The 18,698-nt window shown below is 42.3% G+C and overlaps 1 protein-coding gene across 1 annotated transcript in view; it reads left to right on the top strand.

Annotated features, from left to right (window-relative positions):
• The window catches only part of Frem1 (FRAS1 related extracellular matrix 1), a 150,757-nt gene that overhangs the window by 60,179 nt on the left and 71,880 nt on the right, over window positions 1–18,698 (top strand). Inside the window, 7 exon segments of the mRNA XM_028873292.2 lie at window positions 104–271; window positions 3,476–3,684; window positions 6,054–6,147; window positions 8,867–9,119; window positions 14,394–14,588; window positions 15,777–15,962; window positions 17,806–18,002. Coding sequence (XP_028729125.1) covers window positions 104–271; window positions 3,476–3,684; window positions 6,054–6,147; window positions 8,867–9,119; window positions 14,394–14,588; window positions 15,777–15,962; window positions 17,806–18,002 — 1,302 coding nt within the window.

Below are 18,698 nucleotides of genomic sequence, written 5' to 3'. Positions count from 1 at the left end.
TGCTCCCTATCAATTAATGCTGCAGTGGTCTTAGACTTAAAGTTGCTAAAGCATTCCAGTCTCTGCAAACCAACACATATGTCCATCTCAATTTACTTTACAGCATGCTGTGAACCATATGAAAGTGGCCTACATGCCACCCATGCAAGATATAGGTCCCAGTCTTCGACACGTGCAGTTCACGGTGTCTGTCAGTAACCAGCATGGAGGCACTGTGCATGGAATCTGCTTCAACATAACCATTCTCCCAGTGGACAATCAGGTTCCTGAGGTATGTCGTGTTTGACATGGAGGCCGGAAAGGAGCGAGAGAAGGGAAAGAGTAATGGTTTCATTTCCCAGCTGCAGTCTAGAAAAAAAGCAGGGGTGGGTGTGGGTGGGAGACCCTACCCATGGGACTTCCTATCTGAAAGGTGAGAATTTTTCAGTGTTGAATTTGGCATTGTTTTCAAAGCCTTATCAACATCTCTTTCATTCTGCTGAGCCCCCCTTGTTGATCAGGGGAAGGAGATTAAATGATGGGTCTCTTAGCAACCGGAAGAACCTATTTGCTCTCACCACAGGCCAGCTATGCTGCTGTGTGATCCAAAGAAGCTTTTTAATTTTCCAAAATGAATTAGGATGGACCCTTTTGTTCTCCTCGGTGCCACCGCTCAGTGTTTATGGAAGTCTTAAGGGGCCTGAGTTTTTCTTTAAAACCAAACTACAAAGGCATTGCTACCTGCCATGTCTTCTCTCTGAGGCTGTTTTGTTTTGAGTTTTTTCTGCCCCCCCCACTACTATACTTGATTAGTGTGATTATTATTGGGATCATTTTTTTTCTCCTTAAAAGTGGAAAGACAAAGGAATATTATCCCCCATTTGTTATAGACCAGAAGGCTCTAGACCTTCCCAGCTTCATTCCCAAGGTAAAGGGTGACTTGCCCAGGCATCTACCTACCTGAATATGGCCAGCCCTGATGTTTTCTTTCCAGCTGATTCATCACAGCTTACACCTGCCTCAGGCCAGCACAGATTTCTTACTGGAAGGCCTCAGGGAAGGCACTCAGTCACATGCAGAAATGGCCCGATGGTTCTAAATAATATTTAAGTTGTTCAGTTGCAAACCTTTAAGGGCCTGAAGATTTCTTAACAAGACTGACTTGGGGTTTCTCTTGAAAATAAAGAGCTCTAACAGCACTGAGCCCACAGGCACCATGGCTGCAGGGCAGGATGCGCTGTCCATTTTCAGAGTCCCCACCGACACACTACACTCACGTATGTCAGGGGCCCAACCTCTCAAGCTGGCGAGCTTGCAATCCGTGGTTGAAGAAGTGTTGAGAACTCTTTAACTAGAAGGCATCTGCACCAACTCCATCTGGGACCCCTTCCCTGCTGAAGACCTGGCCTAATGCTTATTGTGAAAATAAGTCAGAACAACTATTGAATGAAGTTGATTAGATTTCACTTAGACCACCCTTGTCCATATATGAGATTGAGATCCCGAACCAAAGCATCCCCTACAAAACCTGTTGAAAAATCTTCTTTTATGAGAAAAGGTCTAAGCTTGGAGAAGGCTGATCTGTGCAGGTAATTACGAGGCAGATGGAAGAGTCGTCTTCATTTGAAAGAAGATGGAATAGTGAGGAAGACTTGGGGCTACGGTGGATGTTGATTTCTCTCTTTTGTTTATGCACCAGGGGCAAATGAAATAGTATTTCCAAGAACTGAGACTATTAGAAATTGATGGTGCCTTCATGATACGAAACTGAGTTGGGTGACAGTCATTAGGGCCAAGTGACACCAGGCAAACCTGGAGCCTCTTAAGCACTACTCATGAACCCGCAGGATTTTCATGTTTGAACTTGCTCTCAAAGAAATAGTTTTGAAAATCATCTTACGTAGCAAAGTGTGTTTTATGCACTGTTTCCTATTTGGGAGACTAGCTTGACCCACCAAGAAAATGGGGCTGGTGTGCATGGCCCCTGGTGCATATGCCCCCAGGGAAAGGGTTCCGTTTCTTTCTTCTGCTTTAGTGAAGATGGAGGTGTGACAAGTCAGACGGAAGCATTTAGGAGGCACTGTCGGGGTGGCTGGTATAGAGAGAAGTCGATTCTTCTTGCGTTTTTCTCTGCTGGTGGTAGTTTACTAAGGAACGAAGGCAGCCACATCCTAGTCAGAGTCCTATTTCCATGACCCAGGGTGCTGCCCTGGAGATATGCATGAGTGCCTCTGATGGCTGTGGAATGACTTCCCTCACACTGTGCCCCGTTGATGAGCAGAGATGATGCACACTGGGGTGGAGGCTGTGGCCTCATCTTGCTGAGAAAGAAGATTCTTTGTGTGAGAAGTGTCCTTGTATTGGTGGTGTGCTTGCCACGGGCTTTCTGGGAAGAACCCTCAGAGCCCACAAGTCCGAACTGTATTTGCTACCTTTTTCTTCTACAAAGTAGTATTCATTTTGGAAGCTGATGTGCTAAATAAACTCAGCTGGGTTTTCTACTGTAGTCTCAGAGCCTGGAGCACATGCACATTCCTTACAAATGTAGTGACTACATTGTAGATGACAGTCTTCTAGACTTGTTTAATCACAGAACACATCCTGCCCACTCGTAGTGTGGTCATAAAATAGACCAAGCTGCTCTAACTTGCTTTGTGCCTATAATTGAATTGTTAGTCAGGTAAAGACTGGGTTTTTTTTGTATTGAAATTGCCCTTGTGGCTTTTAAATATTTAAGTCTAATGTTTGAATAAATCTATTTCCCATGGAATTGTAACCCTCTTGTCTTCAGCTTGCCTGCGCTCACTCTGTCTGCAAAACACACAACGGAGTTTCCATCAACCTTCCAAGTCTTAAAGGATTTTGGGGGCATTGGTTCTCAACTTCCTAATGCTGTGACCCTTTAATACAGAGTTCTTCATATTATGGTGACCACCAACCATAAAATTATTTTCACTGCTACTTCCTAACTGCAATTTTGCTACTGTTATGAATCATAATGTAAATATCTGATATGCAGGAGGTCTGCTATATGACCCCCGTGAAAAGGTTATTTTAACCCCACAGGGGTCGCGACCCACATGTTGAGAACCACTGTGTTAGGGTTTAAGAAAAGAGGTGGAGCCTTTGCTTCATGGGGGTTTGTCTGAGGCTGTGTGGTCGGTGGTGAGAGATTTTCCTCTCAGTTCAGCGCTGCAGCAGGCTCTCCTTTGCTGGCTGTGCTACAGAGACTCTGGGACACGTGAAGCATAGGTACTTCCAAATCAGAGATCTGTCTTTGTGTCTTTGAATGTATCAGAGCTTGGAACTGGAACTATGCAAATAAAATATTTTGTATCCACATCATTTAGCTATGACTTACCTCCTTATAAACATTCTTAAAAAGTTAATTGACATGTGAGGATGGTTCCAGAAGCTTTCTAGGGACCTGTTGAACTCTCGTATTCAGTAACACCTGATGGAACAAGGCTTTGAGTGTCTCCTTCCTTCTTTCTAGGTATTCACCAACACCCTGAGAGTGGTCGAGGGTGGTCAGTGCACCATCAGTCCAGACTCCATTTTGGTTTCTGACGTGGACACCCCACTGGACAGCATCAGCCTCTCTCTTCAGGAGATGCCCCTCCATGGCAGGGTAGAGCTGGATGGATTTCCTCTAAACCCAAGAGGCACATTTTCATGGAGAGACCTCAATACCTTAAAAGTTAGGTTAGAAGATTTTGTGTGTGTGTGTGTTTTCCCCATCCTGTGCAGTGGCTCTCTATCTGGATCAGTTGTGAAGCCCAGCAAAGGAAAAGGACCCTGTGTAATTCTTTTCAAACAATACGCCACTTCATATTATTAAGGATCAATTGAAAATTAAAGAAGTAAAAAAGAAATTTCTTTCAAATGTTTTCTTTCTCTCTGGCTTACTATAGCAGAGGGAATGAGCTTATGAATATTCGTGCAAGAAAAATTAATGGCCATGAATATTAATTTTGCTACAACTGCACATAACACAAACTCAGTAGAGACTAAAATAATCTGTGCAGCTAATTGAAGTTGGCTCTAAGAAAAGGCAATTTCATAACCTTGGAAACGCAGGGGTAGAACACTATTGATTAGCCAGATATGGTAGCCTACTCTTTAATCCCACTACTCTGAATGCTGAGTCAGGAGGATTAGGAGTTTAAGACCAACCTGGTAAGAACAGAGGGAGGAATGGGGTGGTGGTGTACACCTTTAATCCCAGCACTAGGGAGGCACAGGCTGGCAGATCTCTGTGAGTTCGAGGCCAGCATTGTCTAAGAAAGAGTTCTAGGATAGCCAAGGCTGTTAACACAGAGAAACCCTGTCTTAAAAAAAAAAAAAGAAAAAAGAAAGAAAAGAAAGAAAGAGAGAAAGAGAGACAGAGAAAGAGAGAAAGAAAGAAAAAAGAAAGAAAAAGAAAAGAAAAAATATTTTTTCTGTTTTGTTTCTAGTTTGGATTTGAAATCTTAGCTCCTATCTATCTACATGTTAAGGAAAGGCTTTTGTTTAGACAGTGCTGAGATAAATGGCGGACAGAGAAAAGTAGAAACGTTTGCTAGCATTCTATGTCTAGTTGCCTGTCTGGAGAGTTGCAGTGAAGTATTTTTCAGTTATTTAACCTGAGTCATCAAGACTGACAAGGCACATCATTCTGCTCTCAGGCAGAACTAAGCACAGCGATGCTGACGCACTTGTGAGGATTTTCAGGAGTCCGGTTTTACCAGTCTGCTTGGCTCCTCTGTCCCGCTTCACATGCATGCGTCCTCAGACACACTTAGCTGTTTGGGGGGCAGCAGCATTGTGAAATGGATCAGCCCATTGTTATTCATAATTATTTTTGGTGAAAACAGTAAGAGGCATGGAGAAACAGAGCACAGCAGTTAATGTGTATGAGAGATAAGGATTAAATCCATTATCACCCTACTGGTGGCCCATCTTGAATAAAATATAGTCCTTTTCATCCATATAACAAAATCATATAGGTTCAATATACTGTCCTATTTTATTGACACTTTTGTTTTTGATTCCTAGGTTATAATTCCATTTGTTAGTATGAACAAACCACCGGTGTGATTTTTTTTTAAAAAAAGGCTCAATTTAATTCAAGAGCTACTTAGAATTAACTGAGTGTCACTGTAGTGGGCTAGAAAGTATGTGAAAAGCCTAGAATTATACAATTTCTTTAAAAAAAAAATTGGCTGAGAATTAGGAGGAATACAGGGCCAAGGTTAGAACAAAGAAGGATATTTTTAAACCTGGGGAGATGGGAGAGTCTTTTCTGGTAGAGATGAGGAACATGTAAATGGAACTTGAAATATGGTGGAGGGAGGCGATACCTAATTCTTAGATGAAGGCCTCAGAGAGGAGCAGCGTTAGAGCACAGGAGGAATGTTGGGAGGCATGGGGATCCTGGAGTCCTCGGAGTGTTCTTCTTCATCTTAGCGTCACTCTGGCTCCAGCCAGCATGCTCCACTGTTACACAGGTACCAGGCCAAGTACTTCCCATTGTCACGGAGGCCATGCGAAGACTGCTTTCTGAAATATAGTCTCAAGATTATTTTTAATTACATGTGTGTGTGTATTTTTATGAACATATGCACATATACATGCATATATGTGGATATGTTCATGTGAATTCAGGTGCCTTTGGAGTCCAGAGACATCAGAGAACCTGGAGCTGTAGTTATTAGGTGGTTGTGAGCTGCCTGAGATGGGTGCTGGGAGGTGACCTCAGGTCTTATGGAAGAACAGAACAGAATGGGGCTTTAACTGTAAGCTGTCTCCCCAGCTTCCAAAAGGCTGGGTTTTGTTTTGTTCTTTTGATTTGGGAGAAAAATTACCAATGCATGCAACAATGTTTTCCCAGGTAGAACAAGTTTACATTTAGGGATATTGAGTGCTTACATACCTTTGCATTTATAGTTATACTGCTTCTTCTTTATTTACTTATTTAAATAACTTTTTATTTAGTGAAGTTATGGCCAAGGTGATGGAGGAGTACTTACGTCATGCAGCTTAGGCTACACCCATGTGTTTCTAAAAGATTAGCTTCCATACTCTCCCTGCAGGTATCACCATGACGGATCTGAGGTTTTTCAAGATGAGATATTCTTGGAGGTCACAGATGGCACAAATTCAGCAGAATTTGTTCTACACATTGAGGTAGGTAGAGAGTTTCCTCTCTGAATCAATTGAATGTAAAGTCTCTATTCTGGGAACTTCTCAGGTTCCCAAACAACTTAAAATACACAGACTCCAAAGCAGAAGGTTGCCAGAGCACCTGTGTGTGTGTGTGTCTGGAGTCAGTTAGTAGAGACAAAGGTTATATTAGAATTATTCTAAGCTTAAATCCTGATACTTAATTTTAAAAGTAGTTCATTTTGCATATAAAATATGTCTAATATTTTTGAAGGGCACACAGGCTTACTTAGCAGCTGGGAAGACTGTCCAGAACCACTGGACTTCTCTTTGCTTATGGAAGAAGCCATGCATGTGGGGCTCCATTTGGAATGTCTATACCACAAGCCTGGCATGGGTTTGGTTTGAAGTCATCTCCCCTTTCCTTTGACAAAGTCTGCTCACAAAGTTGAGGCATGTTCAAAGGACTTCTGAAAACTTTGGTGTTTCCCTGTTATGTGGGTAACCAAGGCCATGGGCATCTTGTGGGTGATTTGCAAGCATTTTTATAGTTGTTGATAGAGAAAATTATCACATTCCCTGAAGAGCTACCAAGTATTCTCATTGTGCTAGCTTCTATCTCTTCCTGTTTGAATAGGGGCTAGATTTTAGTGATATAAAATTGATATGTATTTGTAAGATATTTTATAGCTGGTCACTGATAAAGAGTGTTGATATCTATAGATTGTTTTTTTTTTTTTTTTTTTAAAAAAAAAAAAAAACAGACAAGGAAGGAATCATCTCTTTTTAGTTAATACACTTGGGCTCCTGAAGAATCTACAGCTGGTTCAGAGCTATCACTGCGATGGTGTAATGTGAGGCACTCTTCCTCATTATATGGCCATACGTCCCCCTGGCTAATTGCTTGAGGTGCCAGGTTCTATGCAGAGCCTGCCTCTCATTTTCCTCCTCAGTCTTCACAAAGGTCTGTGATGATGGCTCTGTGAAAAGCGGGAGACCATTTCGGCTTTAAGAGGGGATGTTTTCTTTATGGCAAATGTCTATACACAAAGGAAGATTCTCTGAGTTACTTTTTTTTTTTTTTTAAGGACTCCACTCCCACTTGTTATATATGACCATCTTATTATGTCTGGCAATAAGCACCGCATCTTGGTGAAAGAAACCATTTATTGCTACTTTTTAAGTTAAAGGGGATAATTTTTGAAAGTCAGACAAAACAGTTTTGGGGCAATGTTGTTTATGGTTTTTTCCCCTCACAATGACTATTCACAGTTATCATCCATGTGAACAAATTGGTAAAATTTCTTAGAGTCAAGCAAGAAGATATGTCTTTAATGGATTCACACAGAAGATAGGAACAAAGATAATTATTTTTCTTCGTAGCAAAGAAGAAAGCAGACAATTATATTTTTACACCTTTGATAAGTAAGCTATAGTATCTATGCACTCATCTTTGTATCATTCCTATAAGGATATACTCATTCCAACAAGGATAGGAAAGTGTCGGCATAGTTCTCTGTGTATTTGTCTTATAGCCATTAGCCCTTGAATGCACAGTAACTAGGAAATCCATTCATTTATTCATTCAACGAGCGTTTAGTAAGTGCCTTCTGTAATGTGTGTTGGGGGTCTTGGACAGATGCTTGTAGAACAATTCTGAGCAAGATAAAGGAGGTTCCTGTTCTTGAAGTTACAGATCACAGATGATGATAGCCACTAACTGGATAATCACAAAGATAGTTGATTAAAATGTGTATGTGTTTTATGAACAGGAGTGTAAGTAATAGAAGCTTCTCAATTACCCTGAGTGATCAGGAAACCTTCCCTGAAAAACATACATGGGATCTGAGGCAGAAATTAGTTGTACCGAGAGAGTGAGACAGAATGTACGTACATATGGGGCAGGCTCGGGGTTGAGTCAGCGGCCATGAGAGTTGGGAAGGAGGGTGTGCGTGGGTGAAGATGGAGTGGGGTGGTGAAGGCACCCATGGAACGTTACACCAGAGACTCCTAGGAGAATCATGGGGGGAGCAGAGGAGACACTGGAGGTCCCTGCAGACCAGCAACTTGAAATTGATGTTTACTAAGATCACTTTGGCTGAAGTATGTGTAGGGCTGAAAGGGTACACAGGCTCACAGCAGGCCAGACTTTACCAAACCAAACAACCAAACAAACAGTCACAAAATTAAATCAACCAACCAGACAACCAACCAACCAACCAAACACACAAACAATCCATACCCCATCATGCAGGCCATTTGATAACACGCTGCTATGGTTTCCTTGTGGACCCATGGAAACGTTGTGGGTGGCCAGACGTCAAAGGTGGCAGGAAGCTTTGAATCACCAAATAATTTGAAATAAGACTAACTTTGATGCTGTGGATGTACATGCATCGGACTCCTGGGCCCAGAATCCCTGTGCAATGTGTGTATTTAATGAAAGAGGCTGTGTGTTAAAGTGAGGGATGCTTTCTATTGTGTTTTCTCTTTGTCTTCTGAGAACAATGAGTGCTCTGAGTTCCCAGCTAGAGCCACAGACTCTCATTCATGTGGAGCATCCTTCAACCAATTGAGAAAGTCAAAAAACTCAGACTGCTTTGGCCAAATTTCATGGCTATTGTTCCATGTGTCCAGAAGATGAAAAATGCCTGTCACCATGACTGTGAGCGGTAGTTTACCAGCTGGGACATTTGTCACTTTGTCTTTTTCTTAAAAAATGTGCTCTTTTTATCCTGCTTAGGTATTCCCTGTGAATGATGAGCCACCTGTTCTGAAGGCTGACCTGATCCCCATGATGCATTGCTCAGAGGGTGGAGAGGTGACCATCACCCCTGAATACATTTTTGCTACTGATGCAGACAGTGATGACTTGAAACTGCTGTTTCTGATTACCCGAGAGCCGCAGCATGGGGTGGTGAGAAAGGCTGGAAACCATGTGGACAGGTTCTCTCAGGGAGATGTCATCTCAGGAGCTGTGACATACAAACACACAGGTAGGTGTCAGCCTTGTGTAGTGAAGGCATTCCGAAGAGTCTCATCTCCACCCCTTGTCATGGGCTCCCATCCCATTATAATATTAATATTTCCTTCCACTAAAGATAATGCAGGCTGCACCCCAGTTTGTAAACACGGTCATCATGAACAGAGGTCTGCAAGTCCTTTTTCAATCAACTTGAAGAATTTGGTCATTTTACTTACAGATTTATAAACCATGATGCAAATACCAAGTCAGGTCACCTAAAACAATGGCACCATTACTTTTAAAAGTCTCCTGGCCACCAGTTAGCTTCCTAGAAGTAACTAGTATCCTTTCTAAGTTTCTGAAAAGCAAGATGATATCTTGCACTTTGCATGACCTGCTCATAGCATGTGACAGTCAGAACAAAAGTGCAGGTTTATAAGGACTGGGTTTCCATTGTTGTTACCTCAATATATTGTTTCTCAGTTGGCATTTTTTCCTGCTGTGTGAAGTGTTCGACTAGAGAAAACAGTAACTCAGCATCTGATATTTGCAAGGCACAGCATGGAGCCCATGGGCCACAGTGGAGTATGAGCCACACTGTGCTAAAGGACTGTTATCTAAGTGTGCAGAGAAAACCCTCTCACATGGAAGGATGGCCATGACATGCTGGCACTTCATACTGTTCTTCTTTGCATGTCTTCTTTCCTGCCAAGTTTTTTTGTCAATTTGACATAAGCAGAGTCATTTGGGAAGAGGGATTCTCAATTAAGAAAATGCCTCCATAAGATAAGTCTATAAGGCATTTTCTTAATTAGTGATTGATGTGGGTGGTGCCACTTTTGGGCTGGTGGTCCTGGGTTCTCTAAGAAGGTGGGCTGAGCAAGCTATGGGGAGCAAGCCAGTAAGCAGCTCCCCTCCATGGCCTCTGCATCAGCTCCTGCCTTCAGGTTCCTGCCCTGTTTGAGTTCCTGTCCTCACTTTAATGATGGACTGTTGTATGAGAGCTTGATAGAAATAAATCCTTTCTTCCTCGGGTTGCTTTGGGTCACAGTGTTTCATCACAACAGAAATCCTAAGTCATTGACTTAGGTCTAGCTTAGTAGCATTTGCCCGGAAACAGCATCATGTATTTCCTCTTGCTGAAGTTAATCACAGTTTCCTGTTAACACACCCATTCCTGGAGGACTGGAGGAAGGAAGAGGACATGAGAAGGCTAGGCGAATGGGACACCGCATGACTTTTGTGTCACTGTGGCAGAAACCATCAATGGGAAGGAAGACACTTTGTGCATTTATTTCTGAGAGTTTTCAGCCATTTCCAGCCATGAAGGCATGACAGAGAATCTCAGTTGATGGCAGAGGCATGAGGCGAGTCCCTTCACATGGTGACAGCCCAAGAAGCAAAGAACAAGACTGGAGTTAGGGGCTAGGCTATCACCTTCAAGAGCCCAACTTTAGTATCTACTTCTCTAGCAAGCTCCCATCTCATAAGCCTCCAATGACCCCCAAATACTGCCACATATTGGGAGATGCCTCACATGCTTTCCTTTAAAATCTGGGTGTATGCCTCCACGATCTCCTAACTCTTGAATTGTGTGTGCCTGTAAAACCAGCACCATATAGACAAAGCCAAGTGTTGCTACCATCTTAAGTAACCTAATGGTCCTGGACCATGATGGCAGCAACCTGAATGTCTGTACAGCAGTTTCAGAAAGCATCTTCCTTGACAGTCCACTCAAGCATGGCACTCCCATGCTTCTCTCTTTTTAAAGAAAAGTCTTTCAAATGAGCTTGCCATTTTATGCTCTGGATCATTCCATCCATGAGGTCTTATTGCTTCCTGAAATGTGATGTCCTCTAGCACACTTCCTGGCTTCCTCATCAAAAAGTATGCTGCTACTTTTTAACAACCACAGCCACTTACCCACACTTAACTTTGTTCACAGCGTACAGCATGTTCTTTTCCTTGGCAAACTATACATTTCACATCTTCCTCCTCTAATTTTTGCTCCTAACTCTCATTGTTAACCTGGGTAAAATCAGCTAGTAAAAGTCATGCCACAGCCTGAAGTCTTATAATTTCTTCCACCATTGATATTAGTCCATTACTTCTGAGGTCAGCCTCAGATTTTAAGGACATGGTAAAACATAGACAAATTTGCTGTGTGACCCAGGCTGGCCTCAGGCTTATGTATTCCCCCTCCACTTTGTAGGTCACCAATAGTCTTACAGGAAAGGGACTCAAAGACCAGTGGTTGTTTATTGAATAATTCCAACATCTTTAGCAGGCTCATGAAGCTCAGGTAACTTGCGGTAAGATGAGTCATGTTCTCTTACACTGCCTTCCAAATCCTAAAAGGCAGATTTACAAACATCTAAATCTCTTCTAGTGTGATGGCCATGTAAGGAACTGTTAATTACTAAGGCTTAGAAGAACCCTAGGGGAAATGATTTCACATACATGTTTTAGTTGTTTTCCGTTAGCAGGAATAATAGACTCAAAGGATGTTTTGAATGTTATATTTCCTGAGAATGTTCATTCATTTACTCCACGGGCATCCATTTAGCACTGTTTGGATTGACATTAAGAATCCTGACGTTAAAGACCCAGTGTCTCAGTGGCTTATCTGTTCCAACCCTTGCTTTAGTCTTCTGATTTATTTTATCACCTGTACTTATTAGTTTTAATTATCAACTTGACACAACTGAGAATCACCTGGGAAAAGAGTCTCTGTGAGGAATTATCTATACTGGGTTGGCCCCCCAGGCATGTTTATGGGGAATTGTTCACCCTTGGAGGTAGAAGTTAAGTCCCCATTGCTGAAGACACCATGTACTTCAGACACAGGACCCGGAGGCCCGTGAACTGGAGCTGAACTGAAAGCCTCCTCTCAGAGGCCATGAAGGTGCCATACACACCTCCAAAGGAGGGAGGTAATCAACAGCTGTGAGTCCTGTGAACTAGAACAATGACCAACGTGACGTGATAACCCTTAGGGTGTAGCAGCGGCATGCGTGCTTTGGTGGGAACCAACAGCTCTCTAATCAGACTTAAGACTTGCTCAACAAGAGAAAAACCATGCCTGGTACTGGAGACCCAGCCCACTACCTATGACTCGTGAAGTCATGGGTCATAGAGGAGAGCTTACACCCACAACTTCACTAAAACAGCACAACCCCTAACAACAATCTAAACATTTGTCCTATAACCACAGCTAAGTGCAGTCCTCGCTTCTCATTGAGGAGACTTCTCTTTGTAAGAGATGGAGGCAATTACAGAAAACTACAACCAGTCAAAATGCCGAGTTGAAGAGCCCAGTCCTAACCCATACCTCTACAACACAACCCTGGCCCCTAAGGTTCGGGGATTATTGTGGAAGAGGGAGCTGGAACATTATAGCAGCCGGAAAATCAGTGAGTGTGCTGTGAAATGTTAGAGAGGCTACGCCTATGAAGTCTCATCGGCATGGCTACCTAAACTGGACGTGAACAAGGATAATGCCCATAGACATGCTAACTTGGAAAGGAGAAAGCTCATGAGGCCTGAACTCTAGACAAAGTACTACAGACAGCTAAGGAATTCTGAGTGGGAAAAATGGTCTTTCCCAGGGACGAGCACACCAATTGGTTATATAGTATCAAATAGACAGCTCTGAAAAAAATATACATACAAGTAATATTATACAGACTGAGCAGATTGTATGTGTGTATTTAGGAACACACACATAATTCATGAGAAAAGAAGTTATGAATTTGAAATAGAGCAAGGAAGGGTATATAGGAAGGTTTGGATCAAGGGAAGGGAAGGGAAAATGATGTAATTGTATTATAGTCATGCATTTATCATATCCCTTCATCCTCTTCCACAAAGGATCCTTCTTCTCCCCACTCCTGCCCCAGCACACTTCTCTGGCTGTAAAAGTCTCTGTTTTTCTTTCCCTTCTCCTCTGGCTACTGTCCACAATTCCGTTTTTTGCCCAACAAAAACTGCTTTCCACATCTGGCTTGTTTCACTTTACACAGTGTTCTTCAGTTTTGCCCATGCCATCTACCTATATCTATCTACCCATCTAAACCCACCAAATCCCATTTGTGCTGTCCAAATACTCCGGGTGTGGCACCTGCCCTGGACCCTCTTCGACCAGAGGTCATACTTTTAAAGAAAACTGGCCCTTCCTCTCTCAGCAGCTACCAAACAAACGGTTTCTATTGAACTCTCTAAACTTCAACTTGGATTTTCTAGTTTTTGAGCCTTTAATCATTTTCTTGCTCAAGTGATTCCATCTCTGAATTTCTGAATTTTCCTTTTTTTTTTTTTTTTGCCAGTGTATCTGGTGAGAAGAGATGATGTCACTGATCTTGTTCTTTCTCTCCCCCTTCTCCTCCCCTTTCCCTTCCCCTCCCCTTCTGTTCCCCCCACCTCCTGCTTCCCCTTCCCTTTTCTTCAGAGCTCCCAGCATTGTTTTTCTTTTGGGCTCTTTAAGAATTGCCAAGAACCCACATTCAGGGCTTTTCTGTTGCCTGGAGAGCACAGATTGTCCTGTTGGCTGATGAATGATTGGCTTGTATAGATTGTCCTGTTGGCTGATGAGTGATTGGCTAGTATAGATTGTCCTGTTGGCTGATGAATGATTGGCTAGTATAGATTATCCTGTTGGCTGATGAATGATTGGCTAGTATAGATTGTCCTGTTGGCTGATGAATGATTGGATAGTGTGTAGTAAAAGTGAGTTCCAGGAAAGACGCAAAGCTACACAGAAAAACCCTGTCTTGAAAAACCAAAAAAAAAAAAAAAAAAAAAAAAAAAAAAAAGAAAGAAAGAAAGAAAGAAAGAAAGAAAGAAAGAAAGAAAGGACCAGAACGTGGATTACCTTTCTTTACCCTTACCCAGTGTCCTCTGTGTCTCATGACTGTTGTGTGGTTGGTGCTTGTTCATTTCCGGTGGTCAACGCACTTGGAGAGATAATTATCAAGGGGTCAAGGGTACCTTCTGCCTCTCCCTGAGCTTGTTGCTAACATCCAAGGGTTGGGAGGGAAGATGAAAGGATCCCTGGTCAAGCTCTGTGCCTGCCCCTTGCTCATTTAGGAACTGCCTGCTTTACTCCTTCATGTGGTGGTCTGTGGCTGGCAGGGATTTCACAAGAGGCAACAGATGGACAAATATTTTTGTATTATTTTCCTGACTATATTTAATTTTATAGTGATAAAATTGCGTTTCATATTTTATCCCCATAATTCCTTTTCCTTCCACTCAATGCAGGCAGAAAAGGTGTGAGTGTAGCTAATCTTGGTGTCCTGTTTTCCAGGTGGTGAGGTTGGCCCAGCGCCTTGTTTTGACACCGTTATATTGGTGGTTTCGGATGATGAAGCCGGCCCTTCGGTGAATGGCTGTTGCTACAATGGACCTGATCCATCTGTTCCTCGTCATGAGTCCTTTCCCATGTATGAGCTCAACATCACAGTGCATCCAGTTGACAACCAGCCACCTTCAATTATAATAGGTGACCATGTTGTTCCTATGAGTATAATTGTCTTAGTGCCATACCTAAGGCTCAGTGAAATAATTCTCTTAGATTAGAACACCACCAAATGCAATTGTCACCCAGGAATCATCTCAACAGAAATATATAATAAATCCAAAATCAGTAATAAAAACAATCACAGGGCAAAAGAATTTACTTGCTTAAAAATTTATGTATTTCCATATATAGAGAGAATACAACAGCATTTGTATCTTTGTGTTACATGTTACAACAAGGATGTTGAGATCCTCAAATATACTGGTTTATTTCACATGGGAAAATAGCATTGCCAGCTGGAGAGAGAATAATTTATTTTATCCATAATAAATTTCTATTAGAACAGAATGCGTTTACCACAGAGACCATTTATATACATTTAACCTTACGTGTTTTCCAGAAAGTCATCTCTTCGTAGGCATTATGTATATGTCCTGTCTCACAGAAAAAATAAGCATATGTATGAACGCGCTTGTAATTTGCTAACTATCTCCCAAGCAATGTTCTGGAAAGGAAGCATTATCCCAGCAGAATAATTAAGCACCAAGGCATGAAAAAATGTTCGTTATGAGCAATTCATAATCGCTCTCCGGCAATTAGCACTCTGACAAACAGTGGTAACGACTGATCTTGAGGAGTACATAAACTCCATTTAGTGGCTTATCATTAAAACAGTTTGGCAATTCTTATTTTCATTTGTCACTTCTATCGAGACACAAGGGAAATCAGGTTCCTTGAGAATGACTGGAGGGCTGTAGCAGAGCGTTCAGCATCGCCGCCGCCGCCGCCGCCTTTCCATTATCATCTGGCTGGCTTGTACGAGAAAGAAGTATACAATTCCATAAGTCAAATTAAATCCCACTCGTTACCCCTGAATTTTTTACTGCAAGGAGAATTTATGCCCAAGAAAATGAGAGTCTCCCACGGAAGCGTGTTTGCCCGTGGGAGGCCGCTCTAGCTGGAATTGCAATGACTGCCTTTGGTTCTCACTCTTGTGATGGAGGAGTTCAGACTGACAGAAGTGTGTGTTTTTACATTTTATTACATGTTCATTTACTTGCTTTGTGAGTGTGTGTTCTGGGGATTGAACTCCGGTCATCAGGCCCGGCAGCTGGCGCCTTTACCACTAAGCCATTTCACTGGCCTGTGACTATTGTTCTTGGTACCCAGGTAGGACGTTCGTGGTGGATGAAGGCTTCCAGGCAGCCCTTACCACTCATCATTTGACTGCCACTGACCCAGACACCGCACCGGATGACTTAGAATTTGTTTTGGTTTCTCCTCCCCAGTTCGGCTATCTTGAAAACACACTCCCTTCTGCAGGTTTTGAGAAAAGTAACATGGGCATAAGCATAGGTAAGTCCTCGTCTCCTGGCCCACAGTGTCTTGCTAGGGTTCATGGATGTGACTAGCTGGACTAAGCTTAGGAAATGGGCATGGATTCAAAAGCTGAAGTACTTACCTTTTCCAAGGCCCTCCTGGCAACACAGTCCTGTGACAGAATGAATCTGGTGGGAACCACAGGGTCTCATTCTCACAGTCTTTTAGCATTTTTAATAGATAATCCTGGAAAATACTGAGAAATATGCTATCAGTGGTACTGAAAGAGAAAACTTGAAATGTTCAAGTAGGTTACATCAAACTTTTGTTGTTGTGTTTGTGTTTGTGTTTTCTGAGACTGAGTGTCTCTGAGTAGCATTTATCACAGAGACCATTTTACACATTTAACCTTACTTGTTTTCCAGAAAGTCATCTCTAAAATAGACATTATGTATATATCCTGTCTCACAGAAAAAATTAAGCATATGTATGCATGCTCTTGGAATTTGCTGTCCTAGAAATCACTTTGTAGATCAGGCTAGCCTCGAACTTGGAGATCCTCCTGCCTCTGCTTCCCAAATGCTGGGATTAAAGGCGTGTGTTTTCACTGCCCAGCTTAATTTGGAAAGCTAATGTTTCTCAGCAGCCAGAATAGCACTTAATAAAACAAAACATAAACAAAAAGCAAAACTCAAATCTTCTGATGATAATACTTTTTTTTTTTTTTTTTTTTGTTTGTTTGTTTTTTTTTTGTTTTTCGAGACAGGGTTTCTCTGTGTAGCTTTGCGCCTTTCCTGGAACTCACTTGGTAGCCCAGGCTGGCCTCGAACTCACAGAGATCCGCCTGGCTCTGCCTCCCGAGTGCTGGGACTAAAGGCGTGCGCCACCACCGCCCGGCTTGATAATACTTTTTAAGTAAGTTATTTTTCAAGCTCCTTTAAAGAAATTTCTTATTTTAAATGTGAGTGAGATGAGATTTAAGATTAATCAAGTTAAAGGTCATGCAGCTTTTCTTTTGATTTAATTCATACCCTATGGCAATTTTCCTCTTCTGATTTAAGGCTAGCTGAACATCAAGTCAACTAATTCTCCTCAGCGCAGTGAGTTTCTTGATGTCTGTTACATAGACATGGATCTCCACTCATTTTGCCTTTGTGTCAACGAAGTGGCACCTTCTCAACCCAGTATGGGAAGAGCCACATGTCAGAAGGACAGTTTAGCCAAGGGCAGTCCTCTGTGACTTTCAATTCAGGTGTCTGGAGAGTGACCATGAAGTCTCCCGTGTAGCTTGAGTTTTCCTGCCTTGCCCACAGTCAGGACAAATCTTTGTCACCCGCCAGTCCCACAGCTGCTCAGACCCAACCAAGTAAACACAGAGACTTATATTGCTTACAAACTGTATGGCCGTGGCAGGCTTCTTGCTAACTGTTCTTATAGCTTAAATTAATCCATTTCCATAAATCTATACCTTGCCACGTGGCTGGTGGCTTACTGGCATCTTCACATGCTGCTGGTCATGGCGGCAGCTGCAGTGTCTCTCCGCGTCAGCCTTCCACTTCCCAGAATTCTCCTCTCTCCTTGTCCCACCTACTTCCTGCCTGGCCACTGGCCAACCAGTGTTTTATTTATTTATTTGACATACAGACCGTCCCACAGCACTCCCGCATCCTGATTAGTGGTCATCACAATTTCGTTCTTCAGGCAGATTTGCATCCTTCTTTCAGATCTGTGGTACCCGCCTTTCTGCTGATGGCTGGTGGGACCACACCAGTCCCCACTATGATTGCGTATCTGCTTTCCAGAGAAGCAGCTGTTGGAGACTGAAGATTCCTGGGTAGTGCTGTTTATCATTTCCCTGTTCTGTCTTGGGGTATGCTAGCTTCGTTCCAGTGGAGAGACATGAAGGCTTTGCACATTAACTACGTGCAGTCCAGGCACCTGAGGGTGGAACCAACTGCCGACCAGTTCACGGTGTATGCCACAGATGGGAAGCGACGCTCCTTAGAGACGACATTTCATGTTAACATCAACCCCACAAATGATGAAGCTCCCGACTTTGTGGTACAGAATATCACTGTAAGAAGCATACCAGAATGTTCTTTTTTTTTTTTAACCTATTTCTGATGTTTTTTTCCCTAGACAACCCCTTTATGTTGATCCAGGTGCACCTGATATGTTAATTTGGTGAACAGTGAGGAAAGCAGAATCTTATGCCATATAATTAATCACTGTGAATTATTAACCTAGTACTAATGGTAACGGTAAAGGGGTGTGTGTGTGTGTGTGTGTGTGTGTGTAATAGAGTACCTACTGGGCTTTAGGTTTCAAGTCCTTTCTGGGTATTCATAGTTAATCCTCACAATAGGCTTTTAGGGTGATGGTGTTTTTTATTGCCATTTCATTACTGAAGAAATGAGGCATAAACAGGTTAACCAAGTAACCCAAGAGATTTATGGACATGCCAGAATTATGTCTGTATACTATAATTTTTCTGTATGTTTTTACTTACAAATAAGAGAATCATACCCACTACTCTATGCTTTACTTTTTAAAGCAAAACTTAAGTATTTATGTGAAATCTTTTCTTATCAATATGTAATTCCTTTTAAATGTCCTGCATGTCTATGTATGATTATTTAATTCATACACATGCACTAGCAAGTTGAATGAACACACACACAGGCTTGCCCTCAAAGGAACTTGTGTATCGCGTCGAATAATTTTTGCATCTTGGACAGGTTATTTCTCTTCAAGCTTCTGTTTCCCCATCTT

This window comes from Peromyscus leucopus, chromosome 2 (genome assembly GCF_004664715.2).
Source record: "Peromyscus leucopus breed LL Stock chromosome 2, UCI_PerLeu_2.1, whole genome shotgun sequence".
NCBI lineage: Eukaryota > Metazoa > Chordata > Mammalia > Rodentia > Cricetidae > Peromyscus > Peromyscus leucopus.
This window is presented reverse-complemented; position numbering and strand designations above follow the sequence as displayed.